An 18,717-nucleotide genomic window follows, 5' to 3' on the forward strand; every position below is an offset into this window, starting at 1 on the left:
ATGTGCGTCGTTTGCCAAGGAAGTTACTCCCTTTGGTGCATCCCCAAACAATTCCAGTTGCTGCCATGAGAAGCTACATCTTCTGTAAATCTAAAATGCATGTTATAGTATAGAAAGGAGTTAAAACGCTCAGTCTGGAAAAATTTTGCCCATTCTTCTCAAACCTGTAAAACCTGCAAAGTTGACACAAAAACTCTTGTTCAGTCCTGCCATCTCTGGGGATGTTTCTGCTCTCCTTGGGTAGCCCCAGCTACATCTCTAGAAGAACTTTCCACCAGGCTTTCCTTAAAAAAGCTGTTTGCTTTTGATTCTAATACAGGTGAGGCGATTGTTCATGTAAAGGCCCTTGGCAATGGACTGAATTGCTTGGCATGACTGTGACAGCAATGTGACTTTGTGCTCTTTGTAATGTGTTGGGCTTTCTTTTTGTTGGGCTTCAAAATGAGATTTAAGAAATTTTGTTTCAAGAAGCAGGTTTGAATCAAGGATTTAAAAGGAAAAATAACCCAAATAAGCTGTTAACCAAAGTAATACCACGACCTGCTTGTCATGTATCTGTGACAAGAATGTTTTGATGGTTTATTGCAATCTTAACTTCAAAATATACTTTGCAAGAAAGATTTCCTGCATTTTTTATGCAAAGGAAGTAGATCTCCCAAGCCCTATTCATTAAATTGGAGACACTGAATATTATGTGTGAATGCCCATTTACTATCTGCCAGGACATTCCCATTTCTATTCTCTGACTCTTTGATTAAAAGGGAAGGGATTTCCCGTGTTTCTGCAAGGGCCCTGGAATATTGCAAGACTGACTCGTGCAGTAACATGATTTTAAGTGCTTTGCATGTACACTCCTAGTGCAGGTACTGTCAGACAACCCTCATGCTTAAAACAAAGGAATGCAGGTACCCTAGTTTGATTTCCAGATGCAAGCAAAGTTAAAGCATTCAAATTTTAACTAAATTATGCTCCATCTTCCTCCACAATCACTTAACCCAGTATATTTTCTTCAGCAGAAGTGTATTGTCTTAGCAGACTGGTTAATAGGGAAACTCAGAGTTTAAGTGGAGATTTTATTTTGGGGATTTTCATTGGGGCTAGACACAGCAAAAATTATTTTTTTATATAATTTGATCAACGAAAGGAAAATAGATGATTTACTGAGATGTTAGCAGTTTAATAGGGTACTAAATCCTCTCTTTCTTTCCTCTATCAAGATTCCAGCTTTAGCTTCTACTAAGTAAAACTGAATGGTGTCTATCTATAAAAACAGTCTTTAATAACTGCTTGCTCAACATCTTTCAAAAACTTTATACAGGTCAGGCAGGTTAGCAAGCTGCAAAATGTTGCCATCTTCTGCAAAGTGTTTAGGAGGTAAAAGATGAGTCCTAAAAGCTTTGTAAAGCACATGTTCCACAGTCCATTTCCATGTTGTTGAACCAGACTCAGATTCTTCATTCTGAAATACAGGAAAACAAGGACAAACAAACAGGTTCTGTTTAACTAGAGGAGAGCATGCCTTAAAAACTTAGTACTATGTAAGACTACAGCAGTTGTAAAATTCTGCTGGTATTAGAAAAGTTCATTCTATACAGTCAATTCTAAGCTCTGTAAAGTCACTTGCAGAATGGGTGAGTTTAACTGATCAATTAGGCAGATCTTTAGACACAATCAGGTTGTAGTTATAATTTGTATGCATCCTTATTCTTCTATAGAAATACAGCATAAAAAATACATTCCCAGCTCAGAGGCCAAGGAGGCTTGTAATAATATTAAGTACACTGCAATGTCCAAAGTTAAAAGGTTCCCTCAATACCTAAAATACTTCAGAAAATTTAAGGCACATTCTTTCAGCATCTTGCCACACTGCTACTTGATTCAGTTCCCTGAAAGAGCTGGGATTAGAAGTCTACATCTGAAAGAGCAGAAGTTTTCTGTATGTTGTTAGTTATCTGCTCACAGAACTAGTTACAGTATTCCAGTACCTGAGAGTTTGTTGGGTTGGATTCCTCTATTATATACTGCTTTCTGATGGAGTAGAACATGGCTAGTTCTTTACTCAGGCTTTCAAAACACTCCTTTTCTTCATCCCAGTTTACCTGTTACAATAAAAAAAAAAGTCATTTTATAGAATCTGGGTATCAGTCAGAGACTTAATACGGGAATTAATGGGAAACTGTATAATATAGAGATTCTTAATATGGAAAATTTATATTAATGTGCTGGCCATTTCTGTCCTGGTAAGGTAAAGGTATAGAATGAAAAAAGAGGGTAGGAATGCAGGCTTTTAAATCAAAACAGAGGCTCAGTCAGCAGTTATGAATACAAAGGCAAAGCACAACTAATCAGTAACCACAGAACAGCATCTGGAACATGTACATTTAAGCTGTACCAGAAACTGAAAAGGCAGGCTGGAATTGCTTAAGTAAAAAAAAGTAATTGTGCATTAATAAAATCCTTGAGAGAATATACCTCTGTGGCCAAGCGCAGGATAAACATAGGCAGTCCTTCCAATGGTGGGACATAGTTGTCTATCAGAAGTGGTAACCCAGTAAGATTTCCTTCCTGCAAAGCAATACTGCTGGTTCAGTTAAAAAAAAAAAAGTTCTTTTTTGCAGTAAATGCACCAAAACTCTGATGTATTTAAAGACCAACTCTTACCAAACTCAGTGAGCCTTGCAAGTTTTTAAAGCCCTGTCAGCCAGGCAGACACTGCATGGAGTTATTGGTGGTGTTTAATTTCACAAGGCATGAATTAAGCCACTCAGCTCAGGGAGTGGCTGAATTCAACCTTCTCCTCTAGCTCCAGGTTACACAGATACCACTTCCCAGGCAAATATCCAAATAAAGTGTCTTAATGAAGCTGTTCACTTTAGTATAAAGTAAGGGATGCCTTAAGTCACACAAAAAAAGACACATTGAGAGCACAGTGGTGCTGCAGCCCTGTCTGACTTAAGAGCTGGTTAAGATGCACACCTTGTTGGTTAAGAGATCTGCATTCTAGTTATACAAGCAATAACTAAATTATGGATTGCCCAGAGAGGCTGTGGAGTCTTCCTCACTGGAGATATTCAAGACCAATCTGGACACAATCCCATGCCATGTGCTCCAGGATGACCCTGCCTGAGCAAGGACCCACTGTGGTCCCTGCCAACCCAATCCATTCTGTGACTTAGTAACTAATTAAATAGAAACTTTGTGTACCACCCTCCTTAAAGGCAGCACTAAGTCCTGAGCATTTTAAATGAAAGGGTTATGCCACCTAATATCTGAATGGAACTAGTTCTTAGTGATGGTAAGCACTGCAAGCAAACTACTGCAGTTATCTGTCACCAAAATGTAAAATTATGGAACCGTTTAGGTTGGAAAAGACCTTTAAGATCTAATCCAACCATAAACATAACACTTCCAAGTCCACTATTCATTTACTATCAGAAGTAACAGCTGCAGTCACCTCATCAATTTCAAGAGAGAAATAATCTTTCAACATTTCAGTCTTCTTTTTCAAAAACTCCACAATGTACTCAGCAAGCCCTTCTTTTGGGCCATCTTCTTCTGTCCAGCCACTTTCAGGATCCTCTAAAGCAAGCATTGAAAGCTCATATAAAGGAGCTGGCTCCTGAAAATGAAGAAGGCAAACTAATTAACTGTAATATGCTATTTCTGGCCTGCAGAACTAACAGTTCTGTTTATCATAACCAGGCTAAAAAGGTATGCATTTCCTTCTCTGCCATCCACAATCCCACTGAGCACTGTGGTATTTTACAGGATAAACACTGGCAATCAACACTGTATTTCTGCTGATTGTATATTCAAATTAATTATTTGTCTGAATGCAATGAGCAACAGTATAACTTGGTAAATAACTACAACTGACACTAATAACAAGAAGGCAGGATGACAATTTAAACAGTAGCAGCTACAAAATTGCTAAGTTTTCTACATTCTTCTCTGAGAAACAAAACAACATTCCTGTAGTGGACAAAAGCCAACCTGACTGTGCAACAAAAACTATGCATGTGTCTGAAAGGACAGACATATTGTAAATACATTTAAAAAAAAATTTCTATAGGATATAATGCAAAATTATACTTACAGATAACCTTAAGACTCCAAAGTTTGCAAAGTCATAAATAAGTATCTGGTAGAAGAGTTCTTGGCTAAAATGAAGCACAAAAATTAATTATATGGACAGGATTGCGTATCTCCAAGTTACCATAATTAAGAGGGGAAAGTAAGGATCATCCTGGAAACATCAGATATCCATATCTAGTCCTATTAATAAAGATCTTACTTAAACTGAAGAGTTTAGAGGTTCACCTGCATTATCTAGATATTTACAATTAAATCTATTTCTTGGTTTCTGACATCTCACACTGGTGCAGAAAGGTTACAAACTCAAGTATCCAGTCGCTATGAATTTATTCCCTGATAATTTATATTTCAACTTCTTTACTCCTTTACTGCACTGAAAGAAATGCAAAGGAACTGGGAAATTAATTGACATGTCAAGTCTATTCTCTGACTTGTTACAAAAATTTATGTAGCTGAGCCTGTAAGGCTGCACAGGCAAAATTACAAATTTCATGTTACAATCATGTCCTGCAGATACTCTTAACCCAACTGGATACAATGTTTCCCAGACTTTTCAGAAGCCTCTGCTTTATACAATGCGCTGCAGATGATTGTACAGCAAATCATGATGATGATCAGAGATGATCTAGATCATCATGAAGCAAGAAAAAGTCCTTCCCTTCCCACTGTCTGTGAGCACACGATACAGTAGTTGGCATTTTAATGACACTGATTCCCTGCAACTTTTCCCAAGTGTGCCAGACTTGTTTCCACTGTTCTCAGAGGACTGCATACTCTTTAGCCTCATGACTTTTCATACAGGCAACAAGAGAACAATGTTCTTTTCCCTGTCATTTCCTTCCTTCCTTCTAATTAGCTTCAAATTGGTGCTTATTTCAGCTGCCAACAGGTCTAACAACTCTTTTACCTGAGTTTTGTTGTGTTGAGAAGGTACAGTTTTGTCTGGTACTGGGCCAGAGCCCACTGAGGACTGACACAACCAACAAATGAGTGCTCATGTAGCATTTCCTGGAGTTCTGAAACAATAGAGAGGAGGGGAAGAAACAAAAGAATGTAATTTCATAGTAGCACCCCTGCCCTCATTTATTTAGTTGAGTGGTTTGTGTCTTTCTAGCATGAAAATCTCAGATTACTGCTCAGTCACTCTTATACCCCTGCTTCTTCTTATATCCTTGTATGACCAATTATTCACAAGCTTTGAAATATTAATAATTTTATGCATACTCATACAATTAAAGTGTAAGGGAGAAGAGTTATTTAACATTTAAACTACAAATGCAAATTAGAAAAAAAAAAAAGTTCCTGTGTTTGAATAGCCTTCCAAAATTAACTTCCAGCCATAGGAGATTGGTTAGGAGCATATACATACTTCAAAAACTGCAGGTGTAAACCAGCTTTGCAACACAATCTAGGTATTATCAAACTAAATTCTAGAGATGTAGTAGAATAGGTCCATAATTTTTTTTTTCATAATTTCTTTTTATTTCTCTTACAAAATAACTTTTTTAAAAAATATATGTATGAGTGAGAAGGCTGGGAAAGGTGTAAGAAGTCAGACTTCATTTTAGACATTCCACAAAAAAAATTCCCTAGTTGCCATCCTTGGGAGAAGCTTTATTACAGATGTTTGGCACTGCAGTCACAGCATGTACAAAGCACTATGTTAATTTCACTAATTCCACTGCTATGTTTTCTAAAGGAATGTAACAGACTGAGAAAAGATTTCTCTCTTTCCAAAGTCTCTTTTAGGTATTTCTTACAGATGTGGAGATGATACACAACCTCAGGCAGCTTCACAACGTTTATCATGAATTTTGAGACATTTTTGGGTATTTTTAGGTTCTGGGACAACTCTTTGATTTCAATATTTAAACAGTGACAATCAGATATGGAATTACTGGGTCAGAATTACCAGCCTTCTGCAAAATGTTTACTGAATCACAAGTAAAGTAAATAAAATAAAGTAACAAGTAAAGTAAAAGTTCATGCTTTCTAAACATTAAGATTCATATCAATTTATAAAAAAGTTACTGATTACAGACATCTGTGTGGAGCATCCCCAGTTCTTACAACGAGAAAAAATCAAAATAAATCCAACAAAACCCCCAGGATGTGAGATTCCCAACATTTAGACATATGAGTAATTGGGGTATAAGTCAGTGTAAGTTGCCTTCAGAGGCAATTGAGTTAAGAGGGAAACAGTCTAGAAAGATTCACAAAAACTTTTACCTTTGTCTAAAACAACTCTTAACAGAAAAGAGAGTAGTTCAGAAGTCTCACACAGATACAAATAAAAATGAAAAGCAAAAGCTTTTGTTAAAAACTTGCTTAGCAGCACAGTAAGCTCACTGGGCCTCCTTTTAAATACCTTTTCCCACTTTGAACAGTCATATTTAGTGGTGGAATAACAGCAATTTTGAGAAACAAGTCATGCTTACTTGCATGTGCCTGATTACTAATTTCCTCCTGGAGAGTCAACACACTGGTCAAGTTGATAATTCTTCTTCTAGGCGTGCAGGCAGCAGTCATGTCCTTTCTGGTGTCACCTTTCTCCAAATCTACATCCATGTCTTCCCGTGGTCTCTTCCTATAATACCAAAACAAAAGGAATTATGTTCAATTCTCCTATCACTTAGGCCAAACACAGCAACAGACATGATGCTCAATTCACATGCTGTATGCTAACACAGGAAATGAAACAGTTTCCCAGAAAGACAGTTTTATTTTGCTTCTGAGGAATAATACCAATTACATTAGGCAGTTGTTGCTTAAGCACCAAGCAAATTTGGCTCAAAGGACACATCAAAAATGTTCCTATTTCTAACAATCTTCTTTTCCACACCCATTTTTCTGTAATACTGGAGACAGGGAATCAGATTCCCTCAGAAGACGTTGGCCTCTTGTAACAGCTTCTGCAGGAGCTATAAAAAATTTATAGCGCTTTAGCATTTACTAAGGAAATGCCTGTCAAATTCAGTGATATAGTTTCTATCCCTCACAAAAGGAAGGCTTCCAGAAAGAGACAGACCAGTATGATCTCCCTAAACTAATGCCATTATTTACACTGCTTCCTGCCTTTCAGTATGCATAGAAACACTATTCCAGTCACAAAACTTATCACAATTTATGTAATTTACAGTTCACAAATTAGGTTTAATTTCTCAAAAAAAAGTCATGAAAAGTTATTCTTGATAATTTTTTCTTCCTGGCAAAGCAGAAGCCCAAAGAGATCAGAAAAATCTATAGTTTCAGGGCTATGCCATGAAATAAATAGGTAGCCTTGCCCTAGTTCAGGAAAGGTGGGACTTACCGAGAAGGCACAGTCTCAGGAGACAAGTGTCCACTCTCGCTCGGCCCCCCAGACCGCACTGAATCCTCCTGAACATCAACCATTTCAACCAGGTCACTGACTTCTTCCATTTCAGCATCCTGGGGCCTGTCTGCACCCTCAGGAGGTCCTGCATTAACCTCTGTTGTCACTTCAGTGGTGCCTGCACTCAGGGGGTTGTTCACTGGCTGAAGAAAAGCATCCAGTTTCTGCTCTCGGGAATCGGTGCGGACCATCTGATGCGCATAAACTTTATCACTGCTTCCCTTGGTAACCACAGAAGAGTTTGCTGCTGATTTTACAACCTCATTGGAAGAGCAGTCAGCCCCTGGAAGCAATGTCTTCATTCCGACATGAGGAAGCAAAGAGAAGAGACAGTATCTTACTGCTCAGAGGCAAATTTGAAACGCCCAGCAACACAGTGTCAATTGCTTAAAAGGCCACCAGCTTTGCACTTGCTATCCACATGGAGTCAATGTCACCATCTTGGCAGTTAAAATCAATAGTCACCATTCCTTTGACTCAAAATTAAAAATTTTTAAGGTAAAAAAAAATCACAAGGAATTAGTTTGTATAAAAATTATAGCAATTCTTATGCTATGCTTCACATAAAGACACAGTAGAGTATCTCCCTGACTTTTTTTTCTGGTAAGATTAAATCCAAAATGTTATCAAATACACAGAACAGTTTCCTCAATCACATCTTCTTCACATAAACCAAGACCAATTTACCACATGGGAAAGCTAACATAAAATTAAGACAACTAATCAAGTACTTGACAGAAATGTACTTAAAATGTTCTCATACTGTTTTTTCTCTCTTTTGCCATACTGTTAACACTGGCATAAGTAACTTGAAACAGAGCAAAGATCTAAAGGTACCAATACAACACTGGTAAGTGTCATATCTGCAAAGATTTTACTACTGAATGGAGTAAATTATCCCTAATAATTAAAATAATGCAGGACTGCCATCACTCCATAGATATTCTCACCTGAGTGAAGTACATCCTTGAGGAATTAGAGCCTAATAACTTGCTCTCTACATGTTGTTGCACACGCTCCAGAATACTGTCTTCATGAAGAAAATGGACCTCGTGTTTTGTAGGATGCACATTCACATCTACATTCTGGGGGGCTATTTCCAGGCTGGAAAATGTTTTTAAAAAGTTAAGCTAAAAGATCCCATGGATGGCAGAGAAATCAAAAATTGGTTCAAATTTGACAAAATTTGTCAGGCTTGGGGACATTATTCCATTCAAAGAAGTCAAAATGAACCTGAAACCTGCTGAAGTTATATTACAGTCAGACTTGTTTGGGTAATTAAAACATAATTCAAAATCACAAACCAAAATGAGCTTACATAGGTAAGCTTAAACCAACCTCTCCATTGTACAACTAGAAAACCCCCCTTTTAGAAATAGCTTTTACTTGCAGTGTCTCATGAATTAATCGGAAAGGACTTCAGCTGAAATTACACATACTCACTACTTTTAAAAAAGGCCTGTCTTCTTAATTAAATAGCACTAAGGAAGTCTTATTTCCTGCCTGGCGATTAATTACCTCACTGCAATGCTTAACACTATTATGAGGAACAGAAATGTCCTTCTAAACCTACTCACCCTAGTTCTATCCTACAGGACAGTATTAAAAGGCTACTTCTTCCTATTACTTTACCTTAAGTATAGGAATGGGTGCGTGCTTTTTGGCAAATAAGCAGCGTACACAGTTTCTATGGCTTTGCGCATAGCGGCTGACTCTACCAACCGATCTGAAACACAGAACACAGCCCTGTTTCCAAAGAGCTACAATACACTGCACAGTACCCAGCTCCTCCTTCAGACAAACATCTTCATGCTTTGTGCCTTCAAAGGGAATCTGTTATACCCATTTTCCCCCAGGACCTATTTATACTTCATATAAACCCAGGAATAGGCAGTATTTTTCTCAGCATGTTTTACACTTAGAGGTATTTTTTCCCACAAATACTGAAATAACCAGGCTACCTTTCATTATTTCATACAGTCAACCCATGCCAGTGTTGCTACAGAAGAGAGATCAACTTGTGTAAGCTGGCAGGACACAGCCATAACCTCGATACACCAAAGTTTCTTCAGGTCCAGTCTTAGCTGTTTTCCACTAAATGCAGCATGAAGTGTGATGCATATTACAAATTGAAAAATACTTTAAGATTTACAATTAACTGTAATATTTATTCTTAAAAGTGTTTTTAAGAATGTTTATGCACTTTGTAGGTCCTCAGAAAGTTTTGTTCTTCTGATTATGTAAGCAACATATGACTGTACAAAATGCTGCCTTTTTTTAAACTTACGGTTTATGAAGAGCAAAAATATGCATTTCTTCACAGAGTAGTTTGCATTCGTGATGTAACCTTTCATTTTAAAGGCCAGATTTGCATCTTCACAGCCCACTTCTATGAGTTCCCTATTAAGTTTGATAGAAACACGAACAAAAAATTAATTCTTCTGTTGATGTAAATTTTGAACAGTACTCACAAGCAATGATATTCTGTTTTGCCATTTGGCAGGGTCAGCACAAAAGATACAGGCACCAACTTTAAGGGATGAGTGTAATTAGCTACAGTTCAAAACAGCAAAGAATTACAAAAGGATAATATAAGTAATGCACTTAATCATTACTACAGAAGACTGCCCACAGTGATTAAGAAGATACATCACCAGTTACCCTAACACTGCACCATCATCCAGATACACACATCAGCTGAGGAGCCCTGGTCACAGCAAAGGACTGGAGAACCACTCCTCGTAACTGGGAAATCTTACACAGTATGACTTCACAGGGTGTCTTCACCACACACAGGTGAAAACCCCACCTTTGCTGGGAAAGGGTCCACCTTCTATATTGTTGAATAAAAAAGCTCACATAATTCTAATGCAGAAACATCTGGTTTCATTCTCCTCTTGGGTTCCACCCAAAGCCTGGCCGGGGCTCAAGGAGGAACCAAGGGAGTTGGCTTTGACCATATACCTCCAAACAAGGTCAGATGTCTGATTTCATGGCCTTGTCCATCCTCTAAATATGGAAAGATAAATATGTTCTTATCACACTACATATTTTGCTAATGAGCAGATACAAATATCATATAACTTATGGTTGGAAGGTTCATCTAAAGGTCAGCTTTGGCTTAGGGCCTATTACTCAAGTCTCACTACTTCCTACACTGATACATCTTCTATCACAGTTAATGAAAACATTACAATTATTTGAGAGCTCAAACACTGATTGCTGGGACACAGTAATTATTTAACCTAAACTGAATAATTTCCTCTTCTTAAGTGTACACTGGTAATGTTGTGTGCTTGGAATCTGTAAAATTACCTCCATTATCTTTTTAATACTGTAACATATCACAGTATCCACAGCATTATAATCTATTGATAATTCTAATATGCATTTCATTATTTAAGTAATTAACAGTGATTGACAAGAACACTTCAAAACTGTCTGCAGCCAAGGAAGAACAAACATTTTTTTTTGACTACTTTGTCCATTATTATCAGTCTAATATGTCTTGGTGGTCTGTTAAGAAGTCATTAAAATGTAAGAACTTCTATCTTGCTCATGCACATAGATCCTAATGTTAACTATTTTCATAACAGTTTTAATAATTTTCAAAATTCATTAGTCAAGGAAAATTCACTTCAGTACTTTGTGAGCACAGCTCCCTAAGAAGGCGTTATGTCAACTTCTAAAGTTAACACAGAACAGACTTAAGGGCTACTTATTTCCAGTTCAACCTCAGTATATATACCAAGTGCCATTTTTATTTGTGTTCAGTTTTTAACACCATCTTGAACTGGGTAAATTATTGTTTGAAAAGAAATTATCAAATATTTACTTTGAAATCAACAATTTATCCTGAACCATACAAAGGAAAAACTATCAAATGAGCTACTATCCGTAGTAGAAATAAACAAATGCACTGCAAAGAAATACATGCAACACTGAAAACCTCATTACTTTGCAGCCTCTCTATTTTGTTGTGCTTCCTAAACTGTTTTCATGAATTAGGAATTGCATCCATTAAATGTGAAGCTTGACTTCAGTCAGTAACAGAACAGAATCAAAGTGACACCCAGTCATTCATGGGACACATACATGCAATGGATTCTTGACAGGTGAAAGTCTCATAAAGACAATTTTTCCTAAAATGGCAGATACATCTTCAAAAGATGATCTTTTAGTTTTTTAATTTTTCTATCTGATTTACACAGCTTCAACTAACATAGCTTTTGTCAAAATCAGAAACCATAATATTTCAGAAAAAAACAATATGAGTAGCTTCCAAATTTACCAGGTAGCAGACAGTAAGAAAGGCTAAGATTTTCATGGTATAGGAAGAGGCCAGGAACTTGTAGAGAACACAGGTTCAGCTTGCTGTTTTTACAGGAGCACACAGAAAGTTACAAGCAGATGGTTTCTTTTCAGTGCATTAAAGGAATAACTTTTTAAATTTCATCTTCCCTTTGGTACACAAAAAAAAGTCACACATTCTGAAAAGAAGGAAGAGCTCTCTAATTGCAGCACTCCCTAAAATTTCTTCTCTGAAATTAACCATGAAGGAAGCAAGAAAAGTTATCATAGCCCATGGTCTTTAAAGAGAAAAGGGAGGGTGATTCACTGTAAAGTTTTATATTGAAAGGAAAATCTACATCAATATACCTGCTAACAGCATTTCCAAAGATGGCCCTGATGTTGTCCACTGTTGAGGCATTGGATAAGGTTCTAACATCTGACACAGTGTCACCTTGCTAAAGAGAGCAGGAATGAGTATCAATCAATTCACCTTTCTGGAGGAAGTTTTAGAAATACTTTAAATTAAACAATAACATTTCTTAAAAAAACACACAGAACGACACAACATCATTATCTTGTCTTGTATAATTTACTTATTTATGTTCAAAAAAGCAATGGATGGTAAATGGTACATGTTTACAAGATCAGCTACAGCACATCAGACCCAGTGAGGCTAGTAACTCCACCCTGGAAAGTGAGGAACACTTATTTACTGAACTCAGTTCAGTAAACAATTATCAAGAATGGCACAGAACAAAGATAATCTACCCCAGTCTCTTTCACACAGCACTTAGTAACCAGGCTCTCCAGAGAAGCTGAAACAATACATAAAGCTAAACCAAATATACCACTGACCACACAGAATCCTCCAAACTCCTGACAAATATATTTTTGTCTTGTTTACTTCTCACTGATGTGCTTTCTATCCAAACTGCATCAACATACCCTTCAACATTTCAGTATAAGGGAAGGTTCTCTGATCCTGTTGCAAAAGACACAGCACAAATTTTCTGGCAATTTCAGATATACACATTATGGATATATATACACAGGCACATACAGACACACAGTGAAGTTACAAAAACTTTATCTACAAACCTTTTTAACTGAAAAGCTGATACCTGAGTTATGGATGGCATACCTGAAAAATAGATAAATGTAAGTCTGCAGTATGTGGAACAAAAGGCAACTGTTTCCCTTGATTAGTGAAAAGCAGCTAGTAATGGGGGTAAGCAATTTCACTTCCTGTTAGAAGTAATGCAATTTATTTGAGCCAAGTTGAGCTTCTGTAGGCTGAACAGCTTAAAAAAAAAAAAAAAGTGTGTCCTATTAGAACTCAATTAGAACTCAACTGTAACCATAGGAAATTCAAGGATCAGCTTCTACAGACCTGTTTTTTCAGTTTCACTGTACAAGTTTAACTAAAAAACCCATCAAAACATCCTCAGTATAAGAGAATCAAGGCTCAACTACTATGGAAAAGCATGTGAATAATGGCTGGCCCACCCTACCACCCTTCTAACTTCCCCTACCCAGACAGTTCAGCTATCTGTGATCACAAGGCTGATATCTGATACACTACAGCTGTGTAATCTTGGCTCAAAATTCAAGGGAAATTACTGCACTTTGAGAAAAAAACACAGCATAGAACCTTGCAAGACGAGAAATATGAATATGCAGACTAAGATTTGACTGCTGTGACTGTGAACTCAATAATTCAAGAGGAAAAAAAAAACCCAAAAATTAAGTAATAGAAAAATCCTAATTAAAAAAAAAAAAAAACAACCAATGAGCTAGAGGGCTGTAACTCGGCAAGACTTTACATCATCCTGTTTGACAGAAAAGCAGGATCTGACTCTCCACCTCCTGGCTGAAGTCTGCCTGACCCAGTAGAGACTCTTGAACAGTTAATTTAGGGAATAGGCTAAACCTTCGTATACAGTCTTGCTTCTCTTTGCTACCTTTTGTGTCTTCTGAAAGCATAAAGCAGTTATTTTGCTTAAATTGTGCAGATCCTGCTTGCAAGACCTCTGCACACTATGGAAGACTACAGCAGTGGCAAAAGAGCAACCAAGGGGCCCAGGAAGGGAACATCCAATAGCTAAAATGATATTACTCTTTTTTGGGGATGTGAAGTCGCCATTCAGCTTTTCTGTATTCAGCCAAATCTCAAAGCTCCTGAGCACTTTTTACATGAATTTTTTACATGAATTCTATTCAGCCCACGTACATCTAAAGTTTACTCATTCAAGTCCATCATCATTTCTTTGCTGAAATTCTTACAAATAATTAATGGCTATAGACAGAATACACTACTTCCTATCTGGATTTTTCACATCAAATTGGACGGGCTGTTATCTGACACTGCACACTAACAAATAGTTCAAAAAAACCGTAACAAACAAAATCACCACACCAGCAACAAAATGACACCAAACACACAGTTACCAGTCCCTCTGAAGAACCCCAGTACTCCCCACGGCAGTATATAAAATTGCGAGACTCCAATTTGAGTTTACCTGCTAACAACTTCTAATATTTTTGCATATTCTTCATTTGGATTCTTTAAAGCCTTCCTCCTTGTATTCACATTGTAAAAAAGATCTTCAACCTACAGAGAAAAAGTTCGCGATTAAAAACAATTTTTAAAATTCTCTCTTACTATAGAATTAATCAAAATCCATCCTGTTATTTTTTATTTTATATATAAATTTTCTGAGAATACTTTGGTTTATGAAAAATCAATGTTCAGTTTATTCTGTAATTCCCTAGGTTTACCTAATAAACTGCAGCTTCAGAGATTATACTGTTATGTAAGTCACCATGTAATTGGTGCAAGGGGAATAGAAAAGGAACAAGAGAGAACAGGCACAAAAACCTACCATGATCTGAGTTCCTTGGTTTCCAGCACAGGGCTTCGGAGGGGCTTTGATTTTTCCATCACTGTAAGTAGCTCTAGGAAGAAAATAAGAAGTTGTCAGACATCCAGATTTACAGGAGGGCAGACTGGAAAGAGGAAAACAAAGGATGAAAACAAAAGAAATCCTATCATTGTCACACTCCTCCCAGCAAAGGATTGGGACACTGAGAATTAGCTTCCTCCACCTTTCAGATAGAGTAAGACTGTCTTCATTGATTGTAAGAGCCAGAGGGGAAGTGGGGGAAAGGGAATAATAGCAGAGGAAAGGAGGCAGATCATGGCATATTTTGAAATTGTATTACTGAGACTTTTCCTCTAAAGGAAGGATTTCTGAATTTTTTTCTTTCTTTAATAGCTAGACACGGCCTAATAACAATTCTCCCACTAGACTTTACACTTCGATTACGCTAACAAGAAATTCTTGACTTTAGTCTAAGATCTGTTTCCTTTGATACTAACAGGATTTTGAGCATTTGTGACCTACGTAGGTCTTTCAGCTAAGAAAGTTATAGAGATGTATAAATTCAAAGGATAGACTTTTTCTTTCCCTCTAACATACCCTGTATGTTTAATGCAACAAAGACCATAGTCACACAATCTTTGGAAAAACCAAGATTCAGAACATCTCTTTTTTCCACTCCCTTTTCTTAAAATTAGTTAAGAAATTAATGGAAAAGCTTGTAATTTAGAATAAGTTTTCAAAAGAATATCCAAAACTCTTTTTGGACAGGATAAAGCACCTATCGTATCATAAAGATATGATAATAAACTAAGCTGTAAGTTCCTGTGCTGAGACTTGTGAAATTTGCTAGACATGATGCCTGTAATATACATGCAACTTTTTATTCTGAAATGGAAAAAAAGACAAATGTTGAACCTACATTAGCTACTGAAATAGAAGTTCTTTCAAGATTTTCTGCCTCCCCACCCCACCTCCACCAATTTTAAAATACATTATTAAGCTAAAGCTTACCTTTACAATTTGAAAAAAATACATTTTCTCACATTCCAAGTCTTTTTGATACCTGCCCTTACCATACTCTTCTCCATAACAGGAGCTCTGAAATTGATACATCTGTTTGCTATTGCATGCAGCAGAAGTCACCTGGATAACAGGCAGCATACCTGAAGGCACACTTTGCATCAGCTGTTTTAGTTGTTACTGTAACATGGGCAACATGACTGATGCTAGCCAAGGCCTAGGAAAAGAGAAAACATCTTTGGAAACCTTACTCTGGACAATGCTGAGGCATGTCCACACATTAAACACCATCACTAAATTTCAGTATACCACTAGCAAGTAATAAATAAAAATCCTTACAAGAAAATTGCAGGTCAGTAAAGCTTAAACAAATTTTAGTATCTATAATACTAAACTTCCAGTCATTTTATTCAGGAGACTCTTCCCTAATATTTTGTTATCTCTGGTAATGCAATTGGTTAACCATGCAGCATAATTAAAAGAAATTTGCAAAATTATTTCAGTCGTGCCTTTTTCTTTTTCATGTTAACTAGAAAGCACCTGGAATATTTTAGCTGCTACTCTCTCACTCCTGCCCAAGTTCTTGTCTTGACTCTAAGAAATATTACAATGTTAGGTGGTTTTCCTGGAAAACTCAATGGACATGTCTACACAGATAAAACCAGCCTCAGGATCAGATTCCACTGGCTGTGGAGATGATTATGTTGAAAGTGTGTGAGGAGAGGACCAAAGCAGTCTACTCTCTGGAGCATGTGAGCATCTATGTATCTAAGCACAGGACAGACAGACACATATCTTATTCATCCAGAGGGAAAAGCTAAACTCATCCTTGACTGTTCTTCCAGAGTTCAGATACAGTCTGTGAGAGTATAAAGAACCACTATATCTGAGGGGTCAGAGATACCAACCTTGTCTAACAGCAAACACAAAGGAGGACCACTGTACATTTTGCACATTTAGTTTTAAATGTGGTATTTAGAAAAAAGTCTGACATCGAAGATTCACCTCCCACTCAAATCTTCCACTGTCTTTTACCTATAGGTTCTTGAACCATCATTTGAGAAGACAAGCTTTGTTTCAATTGAAAAAAAAAATCTTATTTCAGAAAGCAAAAAGAATATATACCTCCCTATAGGCATCCACCTAATCTTGAAAGACACTAAAATATATTTTGAACTATATTCACATAGCAGACTCTCTCAGAAAACAGAAGCTTCTGTAAAGAGTACTGGGAATGTGAAACTATGTAGAACCCACTACAACAGAATAACAGCAATGAACAGTTTCAAAACCTTGATGAAGAGCTTACCTCACCCCTAAAACCATATGTAGAAATACTAGCCAAGTCTTCAAATTTTTGCAGTTTACTCGTAGTAAATCTCTCACATATGATGTCGAGATCTTCTTTCTATGTGAAAGGGACAAGCAACAATCACCTTCTGGGTCTTTTCAAGATCAGAAACACTTATAAATTTAAATAATTTTTAATCAAACAGCAGCTTGTTTACTTACTCTGATACCACAACCGTTATCTTGAACCTGGATGAACTTCAGACCACCTTCTTTAACTACTACCTGGATACTCGTAGATTTAGCATCCAAACTGCAGAAACCAAGAAACCAAGAAAACAATTTCAATCACAGAGTTCTGTTTAGTATCTTTATCTATGACCTGGATGAGGGGATTAGGTGTAGCCTTATTCAGTTTGCAGATAACACCAAGTTGGGCAGAAGCACTGATCTGCTGGAGGGTAGGAAGGCTCTGCAGAGGGATCTGGACAGGCCAGGTTGAAGGGCTGAGGCCAATGATATGAGGGTCAACAAGATGAAGTGCCAGGTTCCGCACAGGGGTCACAACTATCCAGTGCAGTGCTACAGACTGAGGGAAGAGTGACTGGAAAGCTGCCATGTGGAAAAGGACCTGGGTCCTTTTCCACATGGCAGCTTTCCAGACACTCTAAGTGCTGGGTGCTGCTCTAAGAGCTGTCTGAATGTGAGCCAGTGTGTGCTCAGGTGGCCAAAAAAGCCAATGACATCCTGGCCCGGATCAGCAATAGTGTGGCCAGCAGGACCAGGGCAGTAATTGTCCCCTGTGCTCAGCACTGGTGAGGCCACACCTCGAATCCTGTGCTCAGTTTTGGGCCCCTCTCTACAAGAGAGACATTGAGGGGTTGGAGCATGTCCAGAGAAGGACGATGGAGCTGCGGAAGGGTCTGGAGGTGATGAGAAGAGGCTGAGGGAGCTGGGGGTGCTTAGCCTGGAGAAAAGGAGACTCAGGGGGGACCTTACTGCTCTCACCTCCCTGAAAGGAGGTTGTACCAAGGTGGGGGATGGCCTCTGCTCCCAAGGAACAAGTGGTGGGTAAAGAGGAAATGGCCTCGACTTGGCCAGGAGAGGTTTTGATCGGATATTAGGATACATATCTTCACAGAAAGGGTGGTCACGCATAGAAAAGACTGCCCAAGGAAGTGTTTGAGTCGCTGACCCTGGAGGTATTTAAAACACCTGAAGATGTGGTGCTTAGGAACATGGCTTAGCAGTAGATTTGGAGAGGTGGGTTAATGGTTGGACTTGGCGATCTTGGAGGTCTTTTCCAACCTAAATAATTCTATGAACTGTTAACCTGGCACCGAAAGCAGACAATTCATAAGTTTTTCAAACAACAACAAAACAAACCGGAACACAAACGCTGACAGAAACGCGGCTTTCCAAGCGGAGCTGCCTCCCGTGCGTTCCGTAGGAGCACACGCAGGCACCCCCCCTCCTCGGCACCCGGGCTCCCGCTCGGCCCTCGCTGCACGCCGGGGCCGGGACGCCGGGCCAGCCCCGGCAGAGCCCCTCCCCGCCCCACGCAGTGCGGCCGGGCTGCGGGAGGGGCCGTTCCCGCGTTACCAGTTCTCGATCATCTCCTTGATGGCGTTGGCCGGCCTCTGGATGACCTCGCCGGCAGCGATGCGGTTCACCACGGCTTCATCCAGCCGCCGGATGACGCCGGCCATGGGCGCCGCCGCCGCCGGGCGGGGAACCGCACTCGCGCCGCGGCCGGGCAGGAGG

At 38.4% G+C, this 18,717-nt stretch overlaps 1 protein-coding gene across 4 annotated transcripts; it reads right to left on the minus strand.

Moving 5' to 3' along the window:
• Nucleotides 1-1,040: 1,040 nt before the first annotated feature.
• MLH1 (mutL homolog 1) lies at nt 1,041-18,714 on the minus strand. Of its 4 annotated transcripts, none has more exons than XM_059848904.1 (19): nt 18,556-18,714; nt 17,176-17,266; nt 16,973-17,071; nt 15,807-15,880; nt 14,644-14,716; nt 14,281-14,372; nt 12,860-12,902; nt 12,128-12,216; nt 9,756-9,868; nt 9,101-9,194; nt 8,419-8,572; nt 7,406-7,764; nt 6,534-6,682; nt 5,003-5,111; nt 4,097-4,160; nt 3,455-3,619; nt 2,473-2,565; nt 1,986-2,099; nt 1,041-1,459 (listed from the first exon to the last, which is right to left on the minus strand). In XM_059848904.1, exons 1-19 carry the CDS (start codon nt 18,660-18,662, stop codon nt 1,292-1,294), a joined length of 2,250 nt encoding a protein of 749 aa, XP_059704887.1. In that variant the 5' UTR covers nt 18,663-18,714; the 3' UTR covers nt 1,041-1,291. The 4 variants fall into 4 exon arrangements, with proteins under 4 accessions (XP_059704887.1, XP_059704906.1, XP_059704897.1 ...); XM_059848923.1 differs by lacking the exon at nt 18,556-18,714 and adding an exon at nt 18,340-18,530; XM_059848914.1 differs by lacking the exons at nt 15,807-15,880; nt 16,973-17,071; nt 17,176-17,266; nt 18,556-18,714 and adding an exon at nt 15,655-15,784.
• Between the last annotated feature and the right edge of the window lie 3 nt (nt 18,715-18,717).

The sequence above is a fragment of the Haemorhous mexicanus genome, chromosome 1 (genome assembly GCF_027477595.1).
Source record: "Haemorhous mexicanus isolate bHaeMex1 chromosome 1, bHaeMex1.pri, whole genome shotgun sequence".
Classification (NCBI taxonomy): Eukaryota; Metazoa; Chordata; class Aves; order Passeriformes; family Fringillidae; genus Haemorhous; species Haemorhous mexicanus.

Excerpts from the sequence above, each read along its gene's own strand:
- MLH1 (XM_059848904.1), bottom strand. The coding sequence starts at position 18,662 with ATGGCCGGCGTCATCCGGCGGCTGGATGAAGCCGTGGTGAACCGCATC. Across the intron at positions 15,881-16,972 it reads CATATGGTTTTAGGGGTGAG|GCCTTGGCTAGCATCAGTCA; the intron begins GTAAGCTCTTCA and ends CTCTTTTCCTAG. Across the intron at positions 6,683-7,405 it reads CCTGAGACTGTGCCTTCTCG|GAAGAGACCACGGGAAGACA; the intron begins GTAAGTCCCACC and ends TTGGTATTATAG.